This window comes from Zosterops lateralis (genome assembly GCF_965231275.1).
Source record: "Zosterops lateralis genome assembly, chromosome: 3".
Taxonomy (NCBI): domain Eukaryota; kingdom Metazoa; phylum Chordata; class Aves; order Passeriformes; family Zosteropidae; genus Zosterops; species Zosterops lateralis.
The window spans coordinates 44535164-44562758 of NC_139764.1; the positions used below are offsets into that span (position 1 = coordinate 44535164).

The 27595-nt window shown below is 38.4% G+C and overlaps 1 protein-coding gene across 7 annotated transcripts in view; it reads left to right on the forward strand.

The window, feature by feature from the left end:
- MTR (5-methyltetrahydrofolate-homocysteine methyltransferase) overlaps nucleotides 1-27595 on the forward strand; it is a 49442-nt gene that overhangs the window by 6224 nt on the left and 15623 nt on the right. For 5 of the 7 annotated variants that reach the window (XM_083857285.1, XM_083857286.1, XM_083857288.1 and 2 more), the window contains exons 3-22: nucleotides 2288-2377; nucleotides 3140-3209; nucleotides 4301-4393; nucleotides 4477-4583; nucleotides 5849-5908; nucleotides 8547-8641; nucleotides 11541-11641; nucleotides 11994-12055; nucleotides 12763-12830; nucleotides 14055-14131; nucleotides 15224-15336; nucleotides 16667-16807; nucleotides 17444-17629; nucleotides 18213-18392; nucleotides 19382-19498; nucleotides 19597-19737; nucleotides 22205-22294; nucleotides 22924-23076; nucleotides 23635-23742; nucleotides 26532-26632. In XM_083857285.1, coding sequence (XP_083713411.1) covers nucleotides 2288-2377; nucleotides 3140-3209; nucleotides 4301-4393; nucleotides 4477-4583; nucleotides 5849-5908; nucleotides 8547-8641; nucleotides 11541-11641; nucleotides 11994-12055; nucleotides 12763-12830; nucleotides 14055-14131; nucleotides 15224-15336; nucleotides 16667-16807; nucleotides 17444-17629; nucleotides 18213-18392; nucleotides 19382-19498; nucleotides 19597-19737; nucleotides 22205-22294; nucleotides 22924-23076; nucleotides 23635-23742; nucleotides 26532-26632 — 2153 coding nt within the window. Of the gene's footprint in view, nucleotides 1-1953; nucleotides 2053-2287; nucleotides 2378-3139; nucleotides 3210-4300; nucleotides 4394-4476; nucleotides 4584-5848; nucleotides 5909-8546; nucleotides 8642-11540; nucleotides 11642-11993; nucleotides 12056-12762; nucleotides 12831-13518; nucleotides 13540-14054; nucleotides 14132-15223; nucleotides 15337-16666; nucleotides 16808-17443; nucleotides 17630-18212; nucleotides 18393-19381; nucleotides 19499-19596; nucleotides 19738-22204; nucleotides 22295-22923; nucleotides 23077-23634; nucleotides 23743-26531; nucleotides 26633-27595 lie in introns of those variants that run through there. The other 2 variants (XM_083857290.1, XM_083857291.1) reach the window with 2 other exon arrangements.

The following is a 27595-nucleotide window of genomic DNA, read 5'->3' on the forward strand; positions in this document are numbered from 1 at the left end:
TTTTGTCTTGGTTCCTGATGTCACCCAGGCAGTGCTATTTTTAAATCCCTTTTTGACTTATATCCCTGATGTGTTTCTATTAATTGTAGATTCTGTTTTATTTTATTTTTATTTCCTCTTCTTATTCTCAGCTAGCAATTGAAATGCATCTAAGTAGGACATATCTGAATTCTAGATGCATTTCTATAATTGTGGATTAAAGGGCTGTTAAATGTGGCAGCCTGAAGCAGGCCTCTGTAGTTAATGAGTATAGGAGCTTCCTAATGACTATATGTGCTTCCACAGTCTTTTTTTTAATCTTAGAATATTAAAATGTGGCCCAGAGAATAAAACAGTCTAATCTGCTGATGATTAGGAATTTGCAAACAGATTTCATTGTTTTCCTGTCTTTAATTAGACTTTAAAAAAACAACTTCCTAAGTCTTGTATTTATTGAGCTGCAGGTATTCCTAGGTCTTACCTTAATAGTTGGAATGCTTGAATTGCGTTGCAGCTATTTGTTGTTCAGTTGAAGCCTCACATGTGTTCTGGGCTTTTCTAATTATCTATTGACAAAATCTGTATTTCATTGATGATAATGGTATTTGGCTTATGTTGGTTAAACTTGGAAGGTAATCTATATTTTTTAATTAAGTTTTATCTGCCATTCTTTGGATTTTAAGAATGATGAGCTGGAGGGAATCAGTCTTTGACCTATAAAAATTTCAGAAGGAAGTATTTGTAGATTGAGTTCCACTGAGCAACAGTGCTCATGAACCTTGGAATTTATAATAGTTTGTGGTTTCAGTAGGGTAAGCTGCTTTAACAGTTGAATTTGCTAGGTTTAGCAGAGAACAGTGATGTGACTTGAGAATGTATGTATTGACTCAAACCAAGTAACCTGCTGTTATCTCTGTTATGGCCAGTTATAAGTGCTTTAGGAAGAGTGTAAAAAAAGAACTGTCTTTCATGGTCCCCATCCCTGCAGCAGCTATTGGGTCAGAGGCTTTCTGAGTGATAGGTGACTTCGTATTTTAAAGCTACAGGGGGTTATTTCTTCTGAGAATTGGACAGAAGGAACTTGAAATAATTGATGAAAATATTTCTACAAGGAAATATTTTGGGATTTTTTTTTTTGTTAATGACACAGTGAGCTAGATCTCACAGATATCAGTAGCTTAAAAATAAATGTTAGCTGTACCTTGGCTGGCTAAGTCAGATTCAAAGTAAGAGATGGGATGTATTTTCGAAGGCAAAAATTAACTTTATGCTTCGAGTATGTTATGTCCTTCTGTGGTGGAAGACAGTAAAGTTGGAGGGCTTTTATACATTTAACATGTTGAGATAATTTTCAGAAAATTAATGTGTCATTGGTTGACATGTAAGAGCTTGTATACTTTCATATATCTATTTGTAGATATTTTTATATGTTCTCAGGACGAGTTAAGGGAAAGCATATTTGTTTGCAGCAAAATGTGTTTTAAAACAAATTTATTTGCCACTGTCATGTGGATCAAGACTTTATTTGCACTGTTAAACTCAGTGGGTTCATCTGCTTCTTGTAGGAAAATCTGAGGGGTTTATCTTCAATGGTGGCATTGGTATTTTTAATTAACTAGCACTTCAGGTGGTTTAATTTCCTTGAATATGATCATGCCAGAGCTCAAAGGGATCAGAAAGATGAGTTAGGGAGAAGGGTAACTGATAGAGGTTATACAAATGCAGGCTAGAATCTGTGAAAATGTTTAAGTTTGCACTGATTTCAGTTTACTTCAGTGGGTATTAGACAACCAAATTGGGGCAGAAGTCTTAAATGTTTTGTGAATCTTGGCCAGTAGTTAAACTTTAAATGAGATCTGCACAAAACATAATTCTCCTAAGCTTGTGTTCTGTCCCAGTGCACTCTTGTTCTGTACAAATCCCTTCACAACATTTAAATTTTCTAATCTTTTCTGTTGTTTAATTTGGGCCTTTTCTGAGACTGCCTACAGCAGTCCTTGCTTGCTGGTGGTGATTGGACTGTGTCTGACTAGATCCCTGTGCAGAAATCTGAAATGTGCTCCTGTGGCTGAGGTGACTCTATAAATGTCACTTGTTAATAGAAAGTGTGGCTGACGCTGAAATTCTGAAAGTTGGTTACGTGGAACACTTCTATTGCTTTGGCCCTGTGCTTGTAAAAAAGGCCTTTAGAGTTTGAGCATCTTCAAATTGGGAAATGATTGGTGACTTTTTGTTGACTGGATGAGACAAAGTATTTGGGTTACTTGCATTCCATACCTCAGGCTTTTTTTCTTTCACGTTCTTGCAGGAGTATTTGCTGTCAGGTGCTGACATCATTGAAACCAACACTTTCAGCAGCACCCGAGTTGCCCAGGCTGACTATGGCCTCGAGCATTTGGTAAGAATGCTAAACTGTTTGCATGTTAAAATATTAGTCATGTCCCAGCAGCCAAGATTAGCTTAGTCCTAGGATTCATTGGTGGTGTGCTTATGGCTGCAAGCTGCCTCTTGAGCTATGTGATGGGATCACAGCTCTTTTCTGCTGCTGTGGACAATTGCACTTGCTGTGTCACAGATTTAGTGTGCTTCTTGTTGGCAGAGGTACAGGCAATAATAATAATTAGTCCTAAATTTTGAGCATTCACAGTATCTCTCAGTTCTGTGAACAGGGATGTTGTGCTTCAGTCCTTCCAACTTAGCAAATGCCACAATGGAACTGCTTTTTTCCTGGATATTGTGTATATGTTGTTTGTCCTGGTGTATGTAGAAGTCCTTTCTAGTTTGCATTTATTGTGCCTATTCCTTGTTGTGTATTGTTTTGAGAATTTTGGGAAATATGTGAAAGTAAATACTTGGAAATATACTACTTGAATAAAAAGTGAACTTAAGAGTAGGCTAATCATGTCATCAAAGTCTTGTCCTTCAGCTTCTGTTGATCTCAGCAGGATTTATTTACTACCTTAAAGAATGAAACTTTTTGATTAGCAGCTGTAGGCTGAGGCATGCCTGGGATGAACTCTGTTGCTGAGATGTATGGAGCTGTTCTTTTTGAAGCCTGGTGATAGTGCTGATACACATTTGTGTGACTTGCGTTTCTTTGAGGATGAGTTATCCTGGGCTGAACTAAAGATTGCTCAGTAATTTTCTCTAATTGTTCCAGGCATATCGATTGAACAGAGTCTCTGCACAGGTGGCCAGAAAAGCAGCAGACACTGTAACTGCTCAGACAGGTTAGTATGATTTTAACTTTTTAATTGTTTGTGGTTTTGACAATGTTGCAATCTTTGAAATGTTGTTAACTAGAGGATAGCTTGATGGTTTACATTATGGGGACATAAAATGATGCTATGCATGTTTGCAAGTTAGGCACAGTAACAGCAATTTCATATCTCTATTAATATCACACTAATTTCATTATGTCTGAAGGATTTGGTCCTTAAGGTGTTCTTTAGCACAGCTGTCCTGTGTCTGCCTGGTTTAGGCTGCAGGTAATACACATCTTCAGATGTGTTTTAGAGAAAATAAATTCAGCAGGGACTGTTAGAACTTCCTTAGGTTTGTATGGCACAAGTCTTTGTACTCCAGAATTAGGATAGCTGATTGTAGGTGAACGTGGATTACCAGTTAATCTTAGTGTTTGTCTGGTGGTTCAACTTTACTTGGCAACTAATGGAATCATCTTAGTATTTTCATTTCATTTCTACAGATGCCTTCCAGACATTCTCTGAGAGGGGTTAGAGCTCCTTTACACTGCTGTAGACAATGCTGTCTTTCAAAGACTCATTTCTGCTTGTATTCTACAATCAAACTGAATTTCAGGCTAACAGTGCTGCTGCTGATAGCACCTTACTGATGTGATCCATAGTATTCAATAAAAAAAAAATAAAATTTGGAATATGCTTTTAAAAAGTGGAGATTTTATGACACATGCCAGAATATTCAAATAAGGTTTTGTAGTGAAAAGTGCCAGGACAGTTCTATGCTGTGTATTTAGAGTCATTAAATGAAGTTTCTTGTGTTAGAGAAAAATGATTCTTAGAAGAAAAAATAACTGAGACAGCTGACCTCTTTAGAAATGTTCTTCTGTCCTGTGAGTATACATTGAACATCCTTCTGGATTAAAATAAAAAAGTTGGCTGTGCTGGGTGATCCTGTGCTGACTGAACTCTAGATTTGAGACAAGAATTTACTGTTTTATAGTTCTTTACCCTTGAATGATATGTATGACTTGGTGTCCTCAGAGGTATTTTACATTGACTGTCACTGTAAAGCCAGAGGCAAATAGTTTAGGGTCTTTTTCCCCTCCTGTGTCTCGGTCTAGGAATTAGGAGATATGTTGCTGGAGCCATGGGTCCAACCAACAGGACACTCTCTGTGTCACCATCTGTGGAGAGACCAGATTACAGGAACATAAGTAAGTATTTATAACAATAGAGTTATTTGACTTAGTCTTGAAACACTTCTCCAGATGAAGTTAATGTAATTCCTGTTTTACAGCTTTTGATGAACTGGTTGAAGCATATACAGAGCAAGCCAAAGGACTTTTAGATGGAGGAGTTGACATCTTACTGGTGGAAACCATATTTGATACTGCCAATGCTAAGGTGAGACTTCTGGGGGGGGAAAAACCCACCACACTAATGTAAGTATTTGGTGTACTACCTAAGGAAACTCAAGATAATATTCTTTGAGCTATCAGCTGCTGTTTACTAAATACATGAAAAGACTTTTCAGTTGATAGCAAGTGAGTAGAATGTGAGGAAGATGGTTTTTAATCAGCCTTTTCCAGAAGGTTTGTCTTAATATGTGCCATTTATATCTTTCTGGCTGTCTTTGCCAGCTGTCCTCTTACTCCCAGAAGCTTACTGTGTTGCTCAATATCTCCAAATGCTTCTGATTGTATTTTTCACTGTAAGCGTGTCTGTCCAAAGAATGCTTGTGATGCCTACTGGAGAAGGCATGTTCAATGAATCTGGTTTCAGGCATGGGAAGGCTTGTAAGGCAGTTCTATTAAAAGGTGTTTTCTAGGGGGGAAATCTGGCATCGGTTTTAAGAAAGAACAATTTGGAATAGAAAATTAGAAGGGTGAAATAGAAGGAATAAAATGTTGAAATATGCCACGTTTCGTGGGATTTTAACACCTCCTTTTATCTAATAACTGCTCAGTGCAGAGGGTGGAATTGTTAGGGTACTTAAAATGGTCTTGTGATTTTATGTGGAAGAGTCTGGCTGGATATGTACACAGTGTTTAGGCTTTTGCCACAGGCTGAATAACGTGTGCAGTGACATCACTTGCCCTTTGCAGACCTGACCAGTCATCATGGAGGTTTGACTAGGAGCCTTTAGGCTTAATGTAATTCTAATGGCATGTTCACGGGCAACTTTCTTACCATAAGGATGGAGGACATTTTCAGGACCTTCAGAAGAGTCACTTGCAGTTCTTACTGTAAAAATCTGTGGTGGTTGGAACCCTTTGGAAATTACATGTCTAAACAGACTCAAAGGCAGTGAATATGTACTGGAGGAGTACACACAACCATATTAGGATTAGGCTGCAGATATGAGGGAGAAGTATGTGCTGAAATGATTTGGCTTTCAGAGTAGTCTCGGTCTCATTTGGTTTCCCTGTGATACTTCCTTTCTGCTTGTTACCAAAATGTGTTTTGGAACATCTGGAAGATGTTGGGGGTATAGGTAAAACTTACTGAGTGTAGTAAGTTTTGGCAGGCAATACGAGCTAGCAAGTTGCATAAACAGCCATAGAATACACAAATAAAAAAGGGCACCAAACCCATAGAAACAAAAATAAATGAACAATCTGAAGTACTCTCAAAACATCATTAATGTTTTGCAACATGTTCTTTTGTAGGCAGCTCTTTTTGCACTCCAGATGTTGTTTGAGAAAGAGTATGCTTCCCGACCCATATTTGTGAGTATATTTCAATATTTTACCTGTCCTTAAGCTTCATTTGTGAACTAGCTGAGATGGTAGTTGATTAGAGTACTTTGAAATGAAGGAGATGAGTTTATTGGAAATGTACTTTTTCCCATGTGATTGTGAAAGTGAAACCTCCTGCAGTTTTGTGAAATCAGCCTTGGATAGCTCTGTTCAGCAGATCAAGCCATAGACTAAGGAATGACTTTTATCCAGTGTATATTCATTCTGTGTATTTCCACAAGAAAAGGTCTGATGACAGGTATTTTTCAGGCTTGCTGTCTTGAGGGCAATAGGAACCAGTACTCCAAGGATAAAATTAAGCAAATTCTGACATATTTTCAGGTAGAATGAGTGACCATTTGAAATCAGAAAAATCTGTCTTACTCCATATTCTTTCTCTTATGTGTCTTTTTCTGATAGTTGCTGATTATGAATGCATTGGAAGAAATACAGGAAAAGAATAAGATTGTTTTGAAAGTTCTGATGTATTCCTCCAGTTTTCTATAGTTTGCAGTCCAGGCTTTCTGATTTGCAATTAGTATCTGTTAGTAGGCTTTTGCTGAATGTGTTTACTCTTTCTTTGCGTTTGTGTTCAAACCCATGTCGGACCCAGACATATAAAAAATAATCTGTAACTTTCATAGCTTATGGATGTGGTGGTTTGAAAGTTTGCTTACTTTTGGGCAGTCCACTTGATAACTTCTATTGTGTCTTGCCATTTTTCTCTTGAAAGTGATAATGAGCAGCTGTTCTATGTTCCCTTTGCTGCATAGTCATGGCATTTGTAGTTCTTTGTGAGAGCCTCTTTTAGTCATCTTTTTTTCAGCCTGAAGAGTCCTATTTAGCTGTTTCATTTGGTTCATTTATGATTGTCTCATTTTTGTTTTTCACTTCCTCAAGTCAGAATAGAATGATAATAGAATACAGCATTCAAAGTGCAAACATCAGGGATTTTGTGATAGCTTAGTGGTCTTCCCTGCCTCTGTCTTTGTAGTTTCTGATGTTTTGCTTCATTGCTAGTGAGATTGGAAGCTACATTCATGAAAGTCTCTTTTGTTACTTAGTTTAGCTTCTAGTTCTTCCCTGGTTTGGAGGTGTCATTGTCTAGAACTTCTGTGTTCACAACTGTGTACTTGGTCAGTTAACACAGTTCTCTGAGTTGACTTTTTGTCTTCGTTGCCCTGAACAGAGTGGTCCTTAAGCCTGATGCCTCATTCTTTGTTCCCTTTTCAATTCAGTTATGTTGAGAAGTTACAATCCCTAGCACAGCTCTCTAAGATTCCCCTGATCACATTTCTTGACTGAGTACTTTGAAGGTGGGAAGTGCTATCAATTTTAAAGAATTCTTTGGCATAAATAATGGATTTATTTCCGCATGGAGTCTTCTAAACCCATTCCATATTCTGGAAAGAATGGCTTTTAGACATGGTGTTGTGGTGTAGGAATGCTACTCTGCAAATGAGTGCCCTGACAGAGTCTCTAAACCATGTGCATCTTTCTTGCTCCCCCACTTTCTTCCCCTCTCCCTTTCCCTGTGGGAGGAAGGAGAGGAGAATTGGAAACACAAAAGGCAAAGATCAGGGGCTGAGAACAGTTTACTGGAAACAGCAATAAGAAAAAGAACAGTAACAGCAACAATAACAAAAGTGTATGAAAGAGCAGGTGATTGCAAAGTGCTCACCATGGAGCTCAACCTGACTGCAGCCACGCCACCCTGACGGCTCCCTCTGGCTTTGGACTGGCGTCTCCAAACCGCTACCTTTGCCTCTGAGCTGGTGTTACCCCAGCGCTCTGTCCCACTGAAAGGAATTTCTCCCTGGAGAGTCTCTCTTCTGCCACACCTGGCAATGATGTGGTATAACCTTTGCTGTCCTAGCCATGCCCCCTCCTGGCTACTGCAAGAATTAACCTTCTTCTGGCCAGAACCAGGGCATCTGAGGAGCCTTTCCTGGCTCATTCCTCCTTCAGATACCTCCCAGATTCTCAACTTCATAGTTATTAGTTGGGGTCGAGACATTATTTATTATTTGCACATCTATTTTTGTACACTGCTAAAGAAATGTGATCATACGGGTTAAAACTTATATTTCCACTACTAAGTTGCACCATTTGATGTTCCCTTGTGGGAAAAGGAGTAACTTGTTTCTAAGGTCAGACCCACCTCTCCCACCTTTCCACCAACCACCACCAAACAATTTAATAGCAGTCCTAATACCTGAAATAACTTAAATGGGGAGGTGAGGAGAAGGTGGCTGCTGATAGAGCCTGAACAAAGAACCCCTGCAATTGGTTCAAGGGCTGTCATCAGAATGATACCATGGTACTCATGCCACCTGGCTGCTGGGTGGTTCAGAGTAGTTTTCTCCCTTTTCTTTTCTTTTGTTTTCTTTTTTTCCCCCTGAGGAGGGAGAGAGAGGGAAAGACAAAATCTTTTGACCACTCTTTCTCCTAGAAAAATATTTAAACATTTATATGGTAAAAAGGGTTTAATTTTTCTGTTTGAGTTGTGCGTCATCACTTTAAGTGGAGCACAGGTCTCTCTTCTTTGAGTTATAGTAGGTAATCCATTTTAATTTTCCCTTTTGTTGTGCATTTAATTCTCCTTTCTCTGTGTTCAATTGATATTTAGGTTTCTGGAACTATTGTGGATAAGAGTGGGCGTACCCTCTCTGGCCAGACAGGAGAGGCATTTGTCATTAGTGTTTCCCACAGTAAGCCACTTTGGTAAGGAAATGTATCATTCATTCTCTCAGTTAATTATCTGTAAATTGAGAATCTTTTCTATTTTAACCTTTGCTTGCAGCTAACTGGAGGCTGTACAAACTGTGGTCATACGTAATCATGTGCATTGCTAACGTGCTTTTCTCTCATTCCCTCAACAGAAATTATGTTTACAAAGAAAGCTGAATTTTTAATTCATTGCTTTAAATAATCTGGGGCTTTGTGTTTACACTGAAATCACAATTAGGTCAAAATCTGAAACTGTAGTTTGCCATCTCCTACTGTCTTGAGCTGTATAAGGAGCCAATCCCTGGTACAGGCAGGACTTGTATCTCTTTCTTAGAGGGAAAAAATGCCAGCTGAGAATGTTTTAAGGTATCTTGAAAGAACAAAGCATAAGGTACTATTGCAGTGTTCTTTTTACTGAAGTCTTAGAAAAATGTGCCCTAAGTATTTTTCTCAAGGACGTGCATTTTTGTTTTGAGATCTCCTGATGCCTCCATTTACTTTAATTCTCTTCTATCCAGGCAGAAAAGTTCAAATAAATATGAGGTAAGATCTGTGCAAATGGATAATGTGTCAGATTTGGTCATTGTGCAAGGTTTTGCATGTTCATTTGAATACCATCCCCTGGTTATCTATTCTTCTGTGTTTCTTTACCCTGTTCTACCTCCTTCTTGTCTTCTCTTCCCTCTTTGCCTTTTTTCACTCTCAGGTTGGTTCTCTTCACACAAAAGCATACACCAGAAATAGATGTTTTTTTCTTAGAGTATTCTAACTGAAAGCATTTAGTTCCCTGCTAGTAGTGCATACCATGCACATTATGATGAGCCATTGTTTGTTTTTACAACAAAATTTCATCTAAACCATGCAATCTGTCATCTCAGTGATGCAGAAGCAGAAGACTGCATTCACAATTTTCCTGACTTGCCCTTGAGGCTCCACTTTCCCAGACCAGACGGTGTTCCAGAAGTAACATATGGAGCCTCTTGGAACAGGGTAGTAGTTGACTTCTTCTCTCAGCATCACGGCCTCGTGATCCATATTTGGCATGAGTCTGTCTCAGATAATTTTGCTCTAACTCTTGCTTCTGGAGAAGAGAAAAAGGCCCTGGAGCAGAAATCAAGAATTTATTAAAGCATATTTCATAAAAGCCGTCTTATGGGTCTCAGTGTTTAGGGCCTGTTTCTCATTTGTGAAAAGGCTACTAATACAGCACTGTAGCAGAAGGGTTTTAGTGGTTGGAACAGATTGCATTTAATGTTATTTCTGTGGCCAAATTGGTGCAGAGTAGCTTTAGGGTTGTGAAAATGCTGATTAATAGTAGTTATCCTAGGAATTGTTTCTGTTTGCATTGTGTATGCCCTGATTAGGGTGATGTGTCATCCTTAATTCAGTTTGGTTTGGAGCCCACCCTTAAAAATCTGTGCTTTGTGTCTGGGTGATGGAGGTGGTGGTAGCTGAGAAACTCATGAACTACACTTAGTAAGTGCTGAAAAATATGTGTCAAGCTGCTTGCCATGAAAGATGCTCAGATGTGTTGTTTCAGATCCTATGATTGTTTCCACTGTGGCAGCATTGAGAAGACATACACTGAGTTTGGGCCATAATGTGGATTTTGTTCTGGTCTCAAGGCTGCTCTGCAGCCTTATCTTTCACGGGAGTTTATGTATGACTGCAGTAGAGAAAATGAGCAAGAGAGGGAGAGGATGTTTAAGATGGGTGTGTGATGGTTATTTTACTAGGGTAGCAGTGACAGAATATCAGCTATCTGGCTCAAGGCTGCTGGCTTTTAATGCATGGTTAAGAGTTTGCTTTTCTCGAATGTTTTCTTGCATGGTGTTGAGTGCTGTGAGGAGATGATACTGGCCACAGAAGCTACTTTTTGTCTCTGAATGAAGGTGCATGTCTGTGCTAGAGTTCTGAGACAAGTAATGCTCATGAATATACTTGTCAGCAACCCCTATAATGGGTAGTAATTCAGGCAGTTTGGAGTGTGGGGAGTATGAGCTGGAAGCTTGTAAATTGAATTACTTAAGACTAGGAAATACACTGCATTTGTCTGCATTTGATAAGGGCAGTCTTGCTAACTGTTCTTGGCTTGCTTTGCTTTGAAAACCTTGAGTGTGGGGGAGCTCGCACTTTGAAATAAATTTCAGGAAACATGTAAAAGATATCTTGCACGCTATCTGCAAGAGAAATTCCTGTATTTAATACAAATGGAGATATTTTGAGTGCAAGTCTCATTTATGTATCTGTCATTGAATGAAAGAAAATATTATTTAGATTATTTAGATTAAATTGTTTAGAAACTTACTAATGTAAAAATTCTTCTGCTGTAGTGCTGTATGTGCTGTATCTTGGTTATTAAGATGTAGCAGATTCAGTTGCCTAAGCTGAGTGCTGCCATGAGGCTTTTTGGGAGAGGCACTTACTCTTTTCCAAAGTTGACGTAATTTATGTATAATTTGTAAAGAAAATGATGAGTTAGCAGCTTAAAGCAGGTATTGCCTTTTCAATCTTTTTTCATACTTTTCTCCTTTCCAATCTGCCATTCTCATTCCACTTGTTCTCTCTCTTACCTAGAAAATACAGAGCCGTCGTGTTGCTGCAGTTGCTGTCAAAATGCTGCCACTTTCCTCCTGGATTTTGAAATGAAATCTTGATTTCTTGTTCCCAGTTCAATTCAGTCCAGCCCCCTTCCCTCTCGTGCTTTTCTTCCACTCGAGGGTTCTTCTCCTTTTGCACAGTCATGCTGTATTGATGGTGATTAAAGAAATTGGAGATCAGGTTGGTTTTGTTGTAGATGATTGCGGGAGCAGTTGCCAGCACTAACATTCATCCGTTCTGTGTGTAAAAGGTGTTTTTACTTCAGCATAATTTTTGAAAATTTATTTTCCAGTATTGGCCTAAATTGTGCTTTAGGGGCAGTTGAAATGCGTCCATTCATTGAAACAATTGGAAAATGTACAACCGCCTACGTCATCTGTTACCCCAACGCAGGTGTGTTGGTGCACATGTTCCTATGCTTACAGGCACATGAAATGTAGCTAACCTCTTCCATCTCCTTAGCAATAATAGAGTTGAAGTAGCGTGAAAAGTCGTTTGCTTTTACTGTTAAAAAGAGAGTAAGAATATTTTAAACTGGTGAAAGTAACTGTTGTTACTTCTGTGACAATAAATCCAGAATGCTTTCTTGCATAATTAATAATCTGCTGAGTAGTGATTGCAAGGGTGATGAGGCATTATAGTTCTCATGCAATTGTAGCTGCTTTAAATGGGCCTTTTATAGAATTTAGTTCTGTTCTTTTGGACTTCAAACAAATTGTAATACTAGAAAATACTATGTTTTAAGGTCTTCCCAATACTTTTGGTGGTTATGATGAAACTCCAGAAGTGACTGCCAAGCATATAAAGGTATGAAATTCTTCTTCTGATTATGTCACATTTGATGTACTAATAGACAAGAACTCTGCTTGTATCCTGTGCATACTTGTTACAGTATTTGGGTTGGATTTTTTTTTCCTTCAGATAGCTATGTATAATTTGGATTGTTTATAGACAATTTGCTGAATGATAGTGATTTGAAGTATCACACTAGGAAAACTACTTATGAAACTGAAAGCCTTAATTACTTTTATGTATTAAGCTAAGGTTTCCTGCCGCTTGATCTGTGCATGTTACTCGTTGTACTCCTGTGTTCTTACTGTTATATTTGGGAATTGTTCAAAAAGCTGAGTGGTGTTTATGAACTTGGCACAGTTTTATAGAGTTGTCTGTACAGGAACTGCTGATGTTGGGGATGTTCCAGTGCAGGGTGTCCTTCCCCACGCCACTGGATCTGTGCAAGACAGAACTGTGTGTCTGAAACTGCAGTGTGTCAGCAAGAACACAGTGTAAAATAGGCCAGTTTCAAATGTAGTCTCTTGAAATGACCTGTTGAAATTGCTGGTTAGCCTTGGGAATCCAATCTCAAATCCTAAAGAGACAATATAGTGCTAATTGTTTTTTTAATTTACTGTTTTTCTTGTGAGCTCCCTGAATTGCTTCACCTATAGAGAAAAATAAATAAGTAAGTAATGTAGCTTTAGTAACTTTGAACAAAATGTTCCTTCCTCTTACAGACTTTTGCTTTGGATGGTTTGGTCAACATAGTTGGAGGTTGCTGTGGTACCACACCAGCACACATCAGGTACTTCGTGTGCTACAGCTCTGGTGGACTGCAAAGTAAATTTAAATGCTGCTTCTATGGCACAATATTCCATGGCTTGTCTTGGAGTTTCCTGAAAAAATGGATCACTTGAATGCCAATAGCAGCAATATATGAAGTGGGAACAGCATGGCTTTCATACCTGTGCTTATCATGAAGAATGATTAGAGGCCTGGGTCAAGCAAGGATTAAACCTCTTTGGTTTTGTCATCTAAAATTGTTGTGGAATTACTTCTCCCCTTTATTGATGGACAGAATAGACTTCCCATTCTCTGCTTTATTGTGCTTCATCTTCTTTCTCTTTTCTGCAGTCTTAGCCACAAGGTGAAACTTAAGGTTTCCTTTGATGATAGATGGAAGGAAGGGGGCGAGGGGTGTGTTTGTTAGGGAAATTCCTAAATAGAAGTTCTGTGAATGCTGTACAGCTGGTGTTGCTCCTGACTATTCAGAAGGAGCATTTGATGTCATTCCGACTGCAAGTAGGTCAGTGGGAAAGCCTCCTTCTTTCACTCGAACTCAAAAAAGAAAGGGCCATTATGATTAATTTTTATCCTGATATAAACTGGGAAGAGGTGACATGTAAACATGTAGAGGACAGTGTGTGTCAGTCCTGACTAGAGTGAAGAGAAAGTGAATGTGAACAGCATGAGTCATTCTGGCATCTGAGAAATGTGTCTCAGTACAGAGCAAAGTTGGTCCCTTGGAGTGTGTTTTGTTTGTTTTGTTTGTGGGGGTGATTGTTGGGTTTTTTTGTCCACTTTGTTTTGGGTGTTTTTTTTGGGTCTTTGGGTTTGGTGTTTTGTTTGTTTGTTTTGTTTTGTTTGCTTGGGGTTTTGTGGGCCTTTTTTGGTTGATTTGTTTTGGTTTTTCAGTCATTAGCAGTTGCGCAGCTCAGCAAGTCATGAATTATGGTAAAAGTCAATGTGGTTGAGGGCTGATTCTGAAATCCTTCAAGTGTCCCATTGTATCTCATTCTCTTTTTGAAAAACCTTCAGCCTTGTACATTTCCTTCAAATAGCTATGTTAGGATCTTCTGGGAGTATGTTTTTGCCTTTGGCCTCACAGAGTGAAGCTACCTAATTAGTCTTGCCTCTACAGAGCTAAATTGGAAATGTAGCTATATATCTAGTATATTCTGTTTGAGTCTTGTCTGAAGTAATTTAATTTTAATTGAAAACTTTACTTTCTTACTTCTGTAAAATCCAGAAAAATTGCTGAAGCCGTGAAACTCTGTAAGCCTCGTGTTCCACCTTCTCTTTCTCAAGGATACATGCTGCTGTCAGGTAAAGTATGTAGCAGTTTAAGTTTCATAACTAATCCAAGTTTCCTTTATAAATTTTTTGGTTGTTTTCTGCTGATCAGAACAACACTGTGAATGTCTGGTTCTACCTGAATCCAGCAGGCTTATGGATGTGTAACCAGATCTAGGTCTTACTGTTTTGGCTCAGGGAGTAGTAGAACATTTTTGTTGCCATCTTGTATAATACAATCAAGCCAGCATATTTACTCTGCAAGTCTCAGACATGTTGTAATGGTGAATGAGTATCTTTGTCTTCACTTTACAACAGGGAGACCAGGTAATTTGGCTACAGTTATTGGCAGAGCTGAGATGAGATCCTTGTACACCAGCTGTGAAAGGGCTGCCCTGTCTCACCTCAGATGCTGATTCAGTTGTACTGAGACTGTGTTCCAGCAATATGTCCAGGTCTAGAACACATTTTCTATTAACAAAGTCTAGATCTGTATGTTCCACACTTTGGCCATTCTTTTAAGCCTTTGAGCCATGTATCTGAATAAAACAGTACCATCTTTTCAGTCTGGCATTTTAGCTTCAGGTCACATAAATAAAATATGTCATGGTTAGCTTATGATGTTATGCCTTAGCTTATTTAGTTCTGCTGTAGAGTTTGTTTGTCTCTACATTGCCTGCTACCCAAGGGTGCAACTGGCCTTGTTTCTCTGAACTAGGTATGTGTTTACAAGCTACCCTTGTTGGTCAGTCAATTCAGTGGGCTGCTGCTTCTCTCAGAGTGTCATGCATGAGGTGACATAGTTGAAAGTTGAGAGAATATACACAGAGATGTCCAAAGAATCATAGCTTAACTTTTGTATTGGAAAAGTTTGTTGTTATTTTTTGTGGGTCAAGTAAATTATTGATTGTCATTGAGGAAGAATAGAAAGATTTGGTGCATGTGTTGGCAGTTGTTTCATTGCATTGCTCTGCTAGTTACTCATTAGAGCACTGATATGCTGAGAAATCACTATTCTTAGAGAGAGAGACTTTCATTTTACAGTTCAGAAAAGAGATTTTTGTGTGTCTTAAGCACTTTTTTCTTTTCTGTTTTAACAACTCTGTTAAAAAATATCTTTTTAAGGTCTGGAGCCATTCAGGATTGGGCCATACACCAACTTCGTTAACATTGGTGAACGCTGCAATGTTGCAGGATCACGGAAGTTTGCTAAACTCATCATGGCGGGCAACTATGAAGTATACATATTAACAATAATCTCATATGAACAATAATCTTGATAGCTGATGCTATGATTTTCCATTGCTCCATTACAGTATTATTGTTTGTTTTGCTGGTAAAAAGCACTATTCTACACCAGTTACAAGAGTAGAGAAAATGAGAAGGTTTTACAAGGACTTCTTTATGTATTTTTCTTTTTTTTTACAAATGTTACAGGAAACTTTTAATTTTTAATTTACTTGTACAGCTGGCAATGGTTTAGAAAATGTCCTGATCTGTGCTGCATCTAGGGGTTGATTTGCAGAGAAGAGGGGAAAGAATGTGGGTGTAATCCCCTCTTTCAAGTCGTGAGGTACATCTGACTTGGAAAGATTGTGGCACTGTGCAGCTCTGGCTCTCTCTCCCCTTCTTCACTTCCTGAATTTTACTCAGCACTATGATGACATCTAATTGCTACCTACATTGACGTCTCATTCCAACATGCTCCATGAGCACTGGTACAGAAAAAGATGCATAGAAAGTAATTCTTTTCTTGAAACTACTGCAGAACAGAAATTAGGAGGCTGGAAGACTCATTCTTTACTCGTGTGAATTGATACTGTAACATTGAAACAAATAGTAGAGTGACTTTTCTTGAGAGCTGAGACTCTGCCCCGGAGTATACTCTGATGTTACACCAAATCAAAATGGAAGCCTTAGTTGTTATTTTTGGAAACCTAACTCTTAGGCTCATAGAACTCATGAAGCAGGTTAGGCCTATTACATGAAGAAACCTTTAAACACAGGTTGTTAGGGACTCTGCAGAATGACAGAAAAGAGAAAGTGAACAGATATGGATGTTCAGATATTTATGTAGGCTGGGGGAAAAGCTTTTCCTTCTTAGCATTTGTGATTATTCTGCAGCTGGCAAAAATGTTGAACAGCCTCTAAAAACTAAATATCCTGTGTTACAGAACACCAGAGCTTGTGATGCAAGGCCCTTATTTCATACCATCACAGAGACTGTATTTTCCTGTAATCTAGTGCAGTCACAAGTCTTTGCTACCATGCAAATCTTAAATTATTCAATTAAGCATGTGACAAACTCTCTACAGTCAGTGATGCTACCAGCACATCAGGTCTCTGATGTCATGTTCTGTAAACAAATCAATTATAGGTTGTTCCATATTAGCAACTTATTTATGTTGTTGTACATCACAGACCATTTCCTTATTTTGTTATAGAATGTCTTACAAATTTTTAAATTTTTGACTGCATGCTTAGTTGGGAGAAGTGAAATGTTATCCTGAGAATAACTAGGATGTTTTTCTTCTCACTGTCATTTTGGTTTTTGACTTTCTTCTTTAGGAAGCCCTAAGTGTAGCCAAATTACAAGTTGAGATGGGGGCCCAGATTCTTGACATAAATATGGATGATGGGATGTTGGATGGCCCTACTGCAATGACCAGATTTTGTAACTTGATTTCTTCGGAGCCTGATATTGCAAAGGTTGTAATTGAGTCACAATAAAGAACATGTTACTGACTTGTTATTTGCATGCAGAAGATATTGATACAGTTTCATTTTATAACCAGTTTATGTGCTTAGGCAGCTGTAGTAGTCCCCTGAGAGGGAGTGATACTGTAATAGGGAAGGCCTTTGGATGAAACAGGCTTTTCTGTCTGTTTTCACATAAATATATTCCAGTCCTTTTCATTGGCTAAAAAAGCTGAATGCAGGTTTGTTCTGGAGCAGTTATGAGCCATAATATATATGTTGGCAGTACATAATGGTATTGCTTTCCACAAAAGTTAAAGTTGCTATGGTTATAGAATGGCTTTAAAAGATAATTCTGCAATGTGCTTTCTCTAAAATGAGTCTAAATCAGAAACACAAAATATTACAGGGAGAAGTAGAGAGCTCTATATCGTATGTGATGGAGCTGCCATGGAAGCTCCTGAAATAAATTTGTCCTGAGTTTTGCATTTAATGTAAAGTAAATCTCTGAATATCATGTGGAAACTTTTATTCATAAGTGCTGGATAATGTTGTGTGCATTTTTATGTCTGAATGGGCAAACAGCACATAGAACAGTAGTTCCTAACTTCTGTGTCTTCTCCTGGATTACTTCTCTATTATTTACAGGTGCCATTATGCATAGACTCCTCAAATTTTTCAGTGATTGAAGCAGGTTTGAAATGTTGCCAAGGGAAGTGCATTGTAAACAGCATCAGTCTAAAGGAGGGTGAGGAAGACTTTCTGGAGAAAGCAAGGAAAATTAAATTATATGGAGCAGCTGTGGTTGTTATGGCTTTTGATGAAGTGGGGCAGGTGAGTGTCACTTCAAAGGAGAAGTGTTTTTCTTCTGAAGTGTAAGGCTTTCTTCCTCTTTTTCAAGACGCAGTTGTTTTGTTTCAGTGACACAGTTGATTTAGAGAAGTTCTATATAACCTTAGCAGTAGTTTTAACCCTTATTTGTAAGCACTTCTTATGCTGCTCAAATGTTTGAAATATCCATGTATTGATCTAAGTGGAACTCTGTTAGTTCAAGGGCATCTCTTGCTATGCAGACATGTTGAACTCTTCCTTCATAAAAGGTATTTTTAGTTCAGAAACTGTTTCTCATGAGAGTGAAATCTTTGTGAATTAATTTAGTTATGTCAAAAACCACATATTAACCATATTTGCATAGGGTGATGAAACATTGGGCAGTGAGATTGCTTTTTACAAGCAGAGTGAAAACTCCAGGTATAGTGGTGGTGAATTTTAAATACAATATTATATATAATCCTTTTCTAATATTTGTGATGTTCACATTCTCAGTCTTGAGTCATTTGAGCTGTAAATGATCTCTGAAGAGTTTATTTTTTGTGTGGTCTATAAGTTTCATGTCAGAATTCTTTTTCTTCACTAGGCAACAGAAACAGAAGCCAAGATTGCAATCTGTTCCAGAGCTTATCGTCTCCTTGTGGAAAAAGTGCACTTCAATCCAAACGATATAATATTCGACCCTAATATTTTGACCATAGGAACTGGAATGGAAGAACATAACCTTTATGCCATAAATTTTATCAATGCTACTAAAACCATAAAAGTGAGTTGTAAGGTTATTTTAACTTGAAGTATATTGCTGAGATTACTTAAAACCCTAAACCCTCATAAAGCAGAAAAATACCCCACACCCCCCTTCAAACAACAACAAAACACTGCTGAAAAATGTTACACGTGTTAGCCTAGTGAAGAGGACTACTCTTCGGAAGTCCAAACATTTCCCAATGTTGCTGTATTTCTGGCAGAACAAATTCAGGTAGTTCTACAAATATATTTAAATCCATTTTCTGCACTGTAAATATACTACCTTAATTAAATGAGGTAATGATCACATTTATGTGCAAGCTAAAAGGACCTCTTTGAAGGTGTGCAAAAAGTGCTTTTATTTTTAAGTAAAATTTCTTTTTCTGTGGAAGGGATTTGTCTAGTAGCCTGACCTTTTATGTAGCCAAAGTATTTGTAAAGAAGTATAGCAGTGAAGAACACCTGCATACAGCCATGGAAACCGCACCGTTGTGTTTTGCAAGACACCCAGATAGATGTGGAGATGCTCTGTCAGTAGCAGTCTGGGGCTAAACACCCCACAGGCTGCTTTGTCACCACAGGGCTCGTGGAAGTTTGGGCTGCACCCTTGAGTTTAGCTGCTCAGCTGAGGCCTGCTCCTGAGACATGCAGGCAGGCAGACTGGCTGCTCCTGTTTCCAGAGGTGTGGGGATAGGAAGAGCCAAAAGTAGGTTTGCATGGAGAAAATATGGAATGCTGCAGTGGGAGGACTGATGTGTTCAGAATACCATCTGTGACAGTGGAGACCACAGTAGCTACTGGATCTTTCCTTTACTTGTAAATTTTCCTGCAGATTTGAATTTATTTTTATGAATTTGAGTAACTGGAAGGATCTGGAACAGGGAAAAGAGAAAGGGTGCATAGCCAATGCAGTGAGCTCAGGGGCCAACTGTTTTATGAACTGAATGCTTTACTTAGATTTCCTTTTTGAAAAGCACTTTTCTAAAAATCTATGTGCAATTCCTATAGGAAACACTGCCAGGAGCCAGGATAAGTGGAGGTCTTTCCAATCTGTCCTTTTCCTTTCGAGGGATGGATGCCATTCGAGAAGCAATGCATGGAGTGTTCCTTTACCATGCGATTAAGGTATGATGTGCTTTTGGCTTCCATCTGTTTGCACTTGGCAGATGTGCAGTGCTGTGTCTGACAGCCATGTCTGGGGGATTCTGTATGTTTTTTTCCAGTATGGCATGGACATGGGAATTGTGAATGCTGGGAATCTGCCTGTGTATGATGATATCCACAAGGAATTGCTACAGCTGTGTGAGAATCTAATCTGGAACAAAGATCCTGATGCGACCGAGAAACTTTTACATTATGCTCAGGTAACTTCCAGTTTTTAGCTTCGAACAGTAGTTAGCTTAGCCCCTGAGCCTCACCACCTCCCTGCAGGGGATGGGTAAAACAGCTTATCAACTGCATGTGTCAATGTAACTGTGGATGTAAGAATTTACTAATGATACTACAAGTTACTAACACAGAATAAAATGAGTAATCTGTGATAGATCAAGCCTCTCCAGCTTCATGCCATGGAAGAGCCTGTGCCAGAGTTTTTCATATGCTTCAGGAGACCAAGCTGCATAGGCATCCTCTAAAGAAGAAAAACAACCCCTCAAAAAATAAGAAGCAAAAATCGCAAACAAATTTTCCCCCAAAGAAAACCCTCACAAACCAACAAAAACAAACTAAAACCAGAAAAAAAGGCCAACTCATAAGCAAGCAGATCTTGGTGCTGGAACTTAATTGACAAATGCACTGTGGGAGACAGAGAGTAAACCTCTCTTGCTTGGAGTATATAAAAAAAGGTGAAATAATTGCTTGTGATTTGTGGTTGTGCCATAGACTTCTAATTCGTGTAACATGTCAAGACTGAGGATCAGCTATTTAGTGGTTTTGAGCTGTTTTAGTGATGGTGATGATAAAGGACAAAGATTACACATTGTCCATAAGGTAACTGGTGACATTTTGTTCTGAATGGAAGATAAAGCAAAAATCCGCCTGGGTTAGGTGGCTCTCAACTTCAAGTGCACAAGAAGATTTGCGTGCCTGTTTTATAGCTCCTAGGGCAGAACTTCACTTGGTTTGTATTTTGCCCTGTGTTGGTGCATGCTTTATAGTAACAGTGGCAACATGCTAAAAACTGGTACATGAAGGCTCACTATCCCTTGTGCTTAGGCTATTGTAGATTATGTTCTTGGTGTCAATTCTGCTGGGAGTGATCTTGTCTTTTTAAGCTGAGCTGCACCAGTGGGGTGTTCAAGACTGCATAAAGAGGAAGAAAACTAAAGGGAGAGTTAGAAAGGGATTACTTGAGCAGTGTTTCTGCAGAAGGCTGAATGTGAATTTAAATGGAGCCTTAAAAGCAGAAGTGAAAGTGGATGATGAATCCTAGGTCTGTAAGTTTGGGAAGCCATTGTTGGAAAATCTGCTTTTATTTGTGGTGGTAGTTTTATTGAGGGAGTAAAATAGTCTAGTGGCAAAAAAGGGGAACTTAATCCTTGCAGATTTAGGGAATCAGTCTTCATTTGAAGTTTGAGATTAAAAACCATTTTCCATGATGTACATAACTGCAGACATTCTCAAACACTGTTGTTCCTGCATGTCCGCCTTACAGCGCCATTGGTCATTTTTAGATTGGAGTGGTTCCCTTGTTAAACTTTCTGGCCAGAGGTTGAAGAGCACTTGGTATCATTTCAGTGAATCACATAAGGTGATTCCTGAGGTGGATAGTGACTTTTGGAGATCATCTGCTACAAGCTCCCTACTCAAGTCAGGGGCCAGCCAAGATCAGGCTGTCCAGAGACATGTCCAGTAAGGTTTTTAATACAACTAAGAATGAATATAACTCTACATAGTCTCCAGGCAACATTTTATTCTTCTTTCATTCCCTTTTACAATCTAGACATACGAGAGGAATAAGATTAGGCAACAAGAAGCTGTGAAGTTAGCTAATATTTGTATAAACATGAATGAAAGCTTGTTCTGTTTTCTGTTCCTATGAATGAGGTCTTGTTTCCATGACTTTATCTTTAAAAACTTGCTGATGAGCATTCAAAAGTATAGGAAGTTCATAAGGCCTGAGAGATGTCAGATTATGTCTAATAAATGAGTAAGGAAAAGAAATTACTTGGCTGAAGTGTGTTGGCTGAACTAACAGAGAAGGTGCTCTTCCAAAAGCCTTCCTGGGGTGGGTCCTTCGCCCGTCTATCCGGGTGAACTTTCTTGCACTATGACACCCTTTCAGTCTCTGTGATCATATCCAAGGGGAATATGAGTGTGAGACAAAGAGGATATGTGGTAATTTGGGGCAGTCTGTATGTGTGACAAACAGTAGTTTTGTAGGCTGACTGATTGAAAACACGTCTGTGATGCCGAATAACATAACCTATTCCAGCAGAAACTGAATTAGTGCCAAATTAATTAGAATTTTAAAATTAAATGTAATGTGTGGGCCAGGAATCAATTTAAAATATGTTCCCAGAAGTAAATCCCTTAGGATTAGTCATGTCATCATTTTTATGAGCATAAAAATTGTCAAACTGCTCTCTCTTTTTTTTAAAAAAATTATTTTGTGTACATTTTCATCGAGGTGTGTACCTATTGGGATTGAGACTCCCTGGGTGCCTGTATTACATCACAGGTGTTTGCAACATGATTTGCATGTATATAAACCTTTTGATTAGTCTAAAATTATTTTATGAGTTAGTACTTGGAAGTATGCTTATTTTTCTGAAAGTGAAGTCCATATTTGTACCTCTTATGCTTGCAAGCTCCTATGTCTTTTCTTTTCAGACTCATGCTCAAGGAGGAAAAAAAGTTGTACAGACTGATGAGTGGCGTAAAGGGTCTGTGGAGGAAAGGCTGGAATATGCTCTCATAAAGGTGAATCTGTGCAGAAAACTGTCCTACCCATGAGCATTCAGAGACATGATCTCAGCTCAGACCTTAAGGGACATATTTGGTTTTAAAAGTTCTTCAGCTACCATTTTTTCACAAGCCGTTAATTAACAATGAATAATAAATGTAACTGATCTATTTTACTTCAATAACAGAGAAAACTATAGAGGTGTGTCTTTAAGATTCAGAAGTTGAAGTCTTTGACCCTTAATATTTTATTCCACTGGTGTTGGTAGAAACATACTGCTTTTAATTTGGAACACACTTGTTTTACTTCCTAGGGCTTTTTTTGATCCTTTAGTACTGCACTGAGTGGCACTTGCACTGTGGAAGCAACCTTTAGGTTATTAGGTTTTTCTGATGACATAGTTAAGAAAAATGAACAAATCTGTTAATACTGGGGACATGTTCTGAATAACCTTATCTGCCTAAGAGTTGTGGTGTTTTGATTCCTAAGAAAGCCTATATTTAATAGACATTTGGGGTATTTTTAAAGACTATCAGTATGTACAGTATCTACTTGTACTTTCATTGTGGTGTTTTTCTGAGGAGAAGGCAACTAAATAAAAGTTGTATTTATAGCAAGATAAAAGCTTCTCTTTCTTTTGTCTCAGGGCATTGAGAAGTATGTCACTGAAGATACAGAAGAAGCAAGATTAAATCAGGAAAAATATCCTAGACCTCTAAATGTAATTGAAGGGCCTTTGATGAATGGTATGAAAATTGTTGGTGATCTCTTTGGTGCTGGAAAGATGTTTCTGCCTCAGGTAATGAGAAAATGTCATATATTTTCCTACTTTACAAAAACTAGCATTGTAAAATGTAGCCAAAACATTCTGTACTAGCTGTTCTTTCAGATACAGCACAGGGATTGTAAAAATTCAGGTACTGCTGAGAAGCAGCCATTTTCTTACGCTTTGGAACTTGACTTTCTTTGTGTATGATTATGTTTGTTTCTGTTCTTCCTGAGTGTTTTTGCTTTATTTGATATGCGGTTTTAAGTCTTAGCCCATGAAGAAGTGCAAGAGAGAAAAAAAGCCCAAATAAAATTTACTGTGTTAAGCACCTTCCAAGTCAGTCTTGTCTGTAGCTTTTGGCTCTGTTGTGAGTGGTCTGGGAGGCTGCACTGCGGAAGAAAGTGTTGTGTGTAGAGCCTTAGCCCAGTAAGGCCAGCAGCCTGCTGCCACAGAATGATCTGAGAATTGGCACCTGGTGCTGCATATGAAGTTCCATTTATTGCCTGAGTGAGAAAGCTAAAAGAAAACTGAGGTTATTCCTATACCTTGTCTTTACTATTTATTCTGCCCCCACCTTTATCTGTGCAGGTGATAAAGTCTGCTCGAGTTATGAAGAAAGCAGTTGGCCACCTTATTCCCTATATGGAAAAAGAAAGAGAGGAAAGGAGAGCCAAGCAAGGCAGCACAGAAGAAGAGGCAAGATACAGTTCTTTGTGCTGTAGTTCTTTCATAGAATGCTATGACAAATACAGGAATTATTTGTTGCTATTTGCATTTATTATGCTGGAGAGTTGATGCAGTCATATGGAAACTGACAATCTCAGCATATTTTGAAGTAGGTTTGAAATTCATAAAGTGCAGATTTTGTGGAACTCTGCTTGGTGTGTGCCTAAGCTCACAAAGTTTTCTGAATGATGCCAACGAGCCTTTGTAGGCCCTTTATGCCAATGTTACTAATTTCTTGTATTTTTACAGACATTTAATTCTTGTGCTATTTATTCTAACTTTTTGGCAGATTTTGCTACTTGCTTCTAATACTTCTGCCCTTGATGAACTCTCTAATTCTCCTTTAAAATGTTTAATGGTTCCTAATTCTTTCTTTGAAATCTTCTTACAATGTATTTGCTGTGCATCTGTTGTGTGATTGTCCAGCATAAATATACCAAATACAGCAAATAATTTGGAAAGAAAAATGGTCTGATAATTATACCTGGCTTATCTTAATGAAAGAAGGAGAATCCCTTGTCTCTTCTCCCATGCTCCTTCTGGATGTAAAGCTGTCTACTGTATCTCAAGTGAATCTGTTCTCTGGTTGTCACAAATCACCTTTCACTTTGTCATCTCTCTAGCTCATGCTCTTGTCTTTTAGTTCATATGACAGTGCTGGTATTTGCCACCCTCTGTTTTGTTATGATGCTGTTTGAAGTTGTTCAAAATCACTACTCCATTGATTCCACAGCCTGTGTATCTTCTGTGAACACTCTGGCACTTAATTCTCTGGCTAAAAAGAAATGAAGTGGAATTTGAGACGTTCTAAAAAAGACAGCAAACACTCTCTAAGAGAGTGATTGAGATGTTCTGTGTGGCTGAGGAGAGCAGAAGGGAAAAGGCAGGGCTTCTGTCATCCTGCTTTCTCTGCTTTCTGCTGGGCAAGGGATGTAGTTCCTTCCTCTTAAAAAGACATGCCACTGTATAGAGAATCAATGACAGAGATAAAAGAGCTGCATCTATTCCCAAAGGATGTTGGCTTGAAGGAAAATGATTTGCAGGCTCTGGTAACTGATCTGTCTGATGTTACCCAGGCCACTGTACCCTCCAGGACAGTTTTATTCACAGACTGCCAGGAAATGCAAAGCATTGATAGTTACATTTGAGGATAAATAGCTGTGGCTGTGGATCTCTATCAAAGACGAAAAAAAAGAACACCTTTGGATGTATGCCCAGAATTGAGGACCTCCTTGCTTAAGAAAATTGAAATAAGTGTGCCTTAAATAGGGTTTATTTCAAATGGTATGTGCTGTTGCCCATGTTGCTTGCTACCCAGCGAAGATTTTTCTTCTTAAGTGCAAATGCTTTATTTTTTAAATCAATCACTAATAAATTGTCAGTAATTATTAGATATGATTAGGTATGATTCCTAATGTGGGGCAGCATGTTTTGTTCTTCTCACAGTCCTTGATTAATTTTTTTCCCCATTTTTCTCTTTCATTCCAGCAGTATATTTTCAGCTGCATAATATTCTGTTGATGTACTGAGATGGCTGACTTACAGACCTCCATTTTGCTTCCTATGTTCTCTGGCCTTGTGTAAAACAGAAGCACTGGGGAGATACTAGATTTTAGTAAACAGCAACACTGGTGGGGATCCAGGGATTTTATTCAACAAATGTGTTAGAACCACAGGAAATACTAATACTACTCTTGGTAATATATCAAGATTTTTTAACATAATATTGCAACTGCAAAAGCAGTGTAGGTTTATGAAATGGAGAGCTACTCTGTATGTCCAGAAATACAACATGCTTCATAGAAGGATTCAGTCATCCAGTTCTGCCATTTGTGAAGGAGATGAGATACTGTCTGAAAAAATATTTTCATATAGAATATGCCCAGGTTTTCACTTTATTTAAATTCTGTGCAGTTTATGTAGTTGCTCACTGGCATCTGATGCTGCAGCAACTGAGACATACTACTGTTATAGCCTGGAGCTGTTCCAAATGACAGCAGTGATTATACAACTCAAAAGGTATTGCCAAGTCCTGTGTCCTGGTGGAGAACTGCTGTGGGAAGTTCCACTGTTGTGCTGCTGGCAGCACCCTTTGTCATGCTGAATGCCATCTAGCCTAGGACCTGCTTGTGACAGAACATCTTCCTTTCTTCAAGTTGATCTTTCTTCAGCCTGTTTGTTCAGCTTGGGTAGTCTGAAGTAGCGTGATCACTGCACTGAAAACTCCCTTGTTATTTGTGTTGCATAAAAATAAGCCTCTTCTGCTTTTGCTAATTCCTCTAATTTCCCTTCTAAGTTGGCTGATATCCTGTTCTTCCCAGCATTGCATCAAAAGATTGATCTTGATGCACCAACAGACATGTAATTATAAGTATTCATACCCTTTTGTTCTAAATATTTAATCTCTTTTTTGGCAAGGTGTATATTTGGAGCAGAAGTACCTTAGGAGTTAAGTTATTGCACTGCAAAAAAAAGCTATCCAGATCTGAAATGGTCTTATCTGCTATTTTGTTTTTTAAAACACAGATTTTTGAATAACTTCCATGCATTTTGTAAGAATAATTCATGTGCAGGTTTCTATTACATGGATCTTTTAAAATGGTTTTTAATACTTACTCTATTATTTGTATTATGCTTTGTAGTTACTTGTACTATAATAGAAGTCTGGGTCATGGATTAGGATTGTACTGTTGAAGGATGTGTTCAAACATACCAAGGGTTCTGAGTAATTTAACTCTTGCTACTTCTTCAACTTCCAGGATCCTTACCAGGGTACAATAGTACTGGCAACTGTGAAGGGAGATGTACATGATATCGGCAAGAACATTGTGGGGGTTGTTCTGGGCTGCAACAATTTCAGGTAAGAGGTACTAGGTAGCTGGGAACACAACTGGAGAAGGGTCAGTAATTAGTACCTCTCTGTAGCTGCAGCTGTGGTGATAACAGAGCTGGACATTTCTTGGGAATTGTCCTCTGTTCCCCAGGTTGTGATTGGGAACACAGGTCATAGCAGCTATTCCTGAATGGGGAGGCAAGAGGGAGTATTGTGTCCTCCTTGAATACTGTTTCTCCTAACAAATTGACATCTGAGGTGATTCTGCAGTTTAACATCAATTGGAATATAGATGAGAATATCAATTTTTGTATTTCTTTTATATCAATTAAATATAATAACTGATGTTTTTATAATGTCTGGAGAAATCAGATGTGACAATTGCAGTAGGCAATACTGTAAGTGGGTTGTGTTGGGAAAAAATAATCTTGTAAGAGTCAAATGAATCTTGTAGTGTGTTTTTCACGTTGTTTGTTCAAGTTTTAAAAACTTGCTGAGGTGTGTTTTCTTAAGTAAGAGATGAGATTCTCAATCTGTTTCTGAACTTCAAAAGTTAGAACTTCAAGAAAAGTCAGGTATTTCATGGCTTGTGTATGTGCAGAAGGGTTGGTAACAGTGTTGGAATGAATGGTCATGTTTCCATCAGTGTTCTTTTCAAGGTCTGTCAGACATTGTGCAAAGCTGAATTGGTTTTGGAGCTCTGTCTTACTATTCATTCCTTTAGTTTTGACTTTGGGTTGTCATTTGCTCTAAAAAGAGCCAAAATTATCCCTTTATTTTAAAACGCAAAGTGTTGAAATCAGTAGCAGTGCTGTATATATGTAGTATATTCCATTTAATTTCCTCTTGAAATTTTGTTAATTGGATTCAGGCTTTCTTAAGCTTTATTTAGACTTACTGAAAGGAAGCCATAGTGTTCTCTGTCACCATGAGTGAGAGTGAGGCTGAATGAAATCAGCAGACTGGAGTGGTTTACTTGAAAAAATAAAA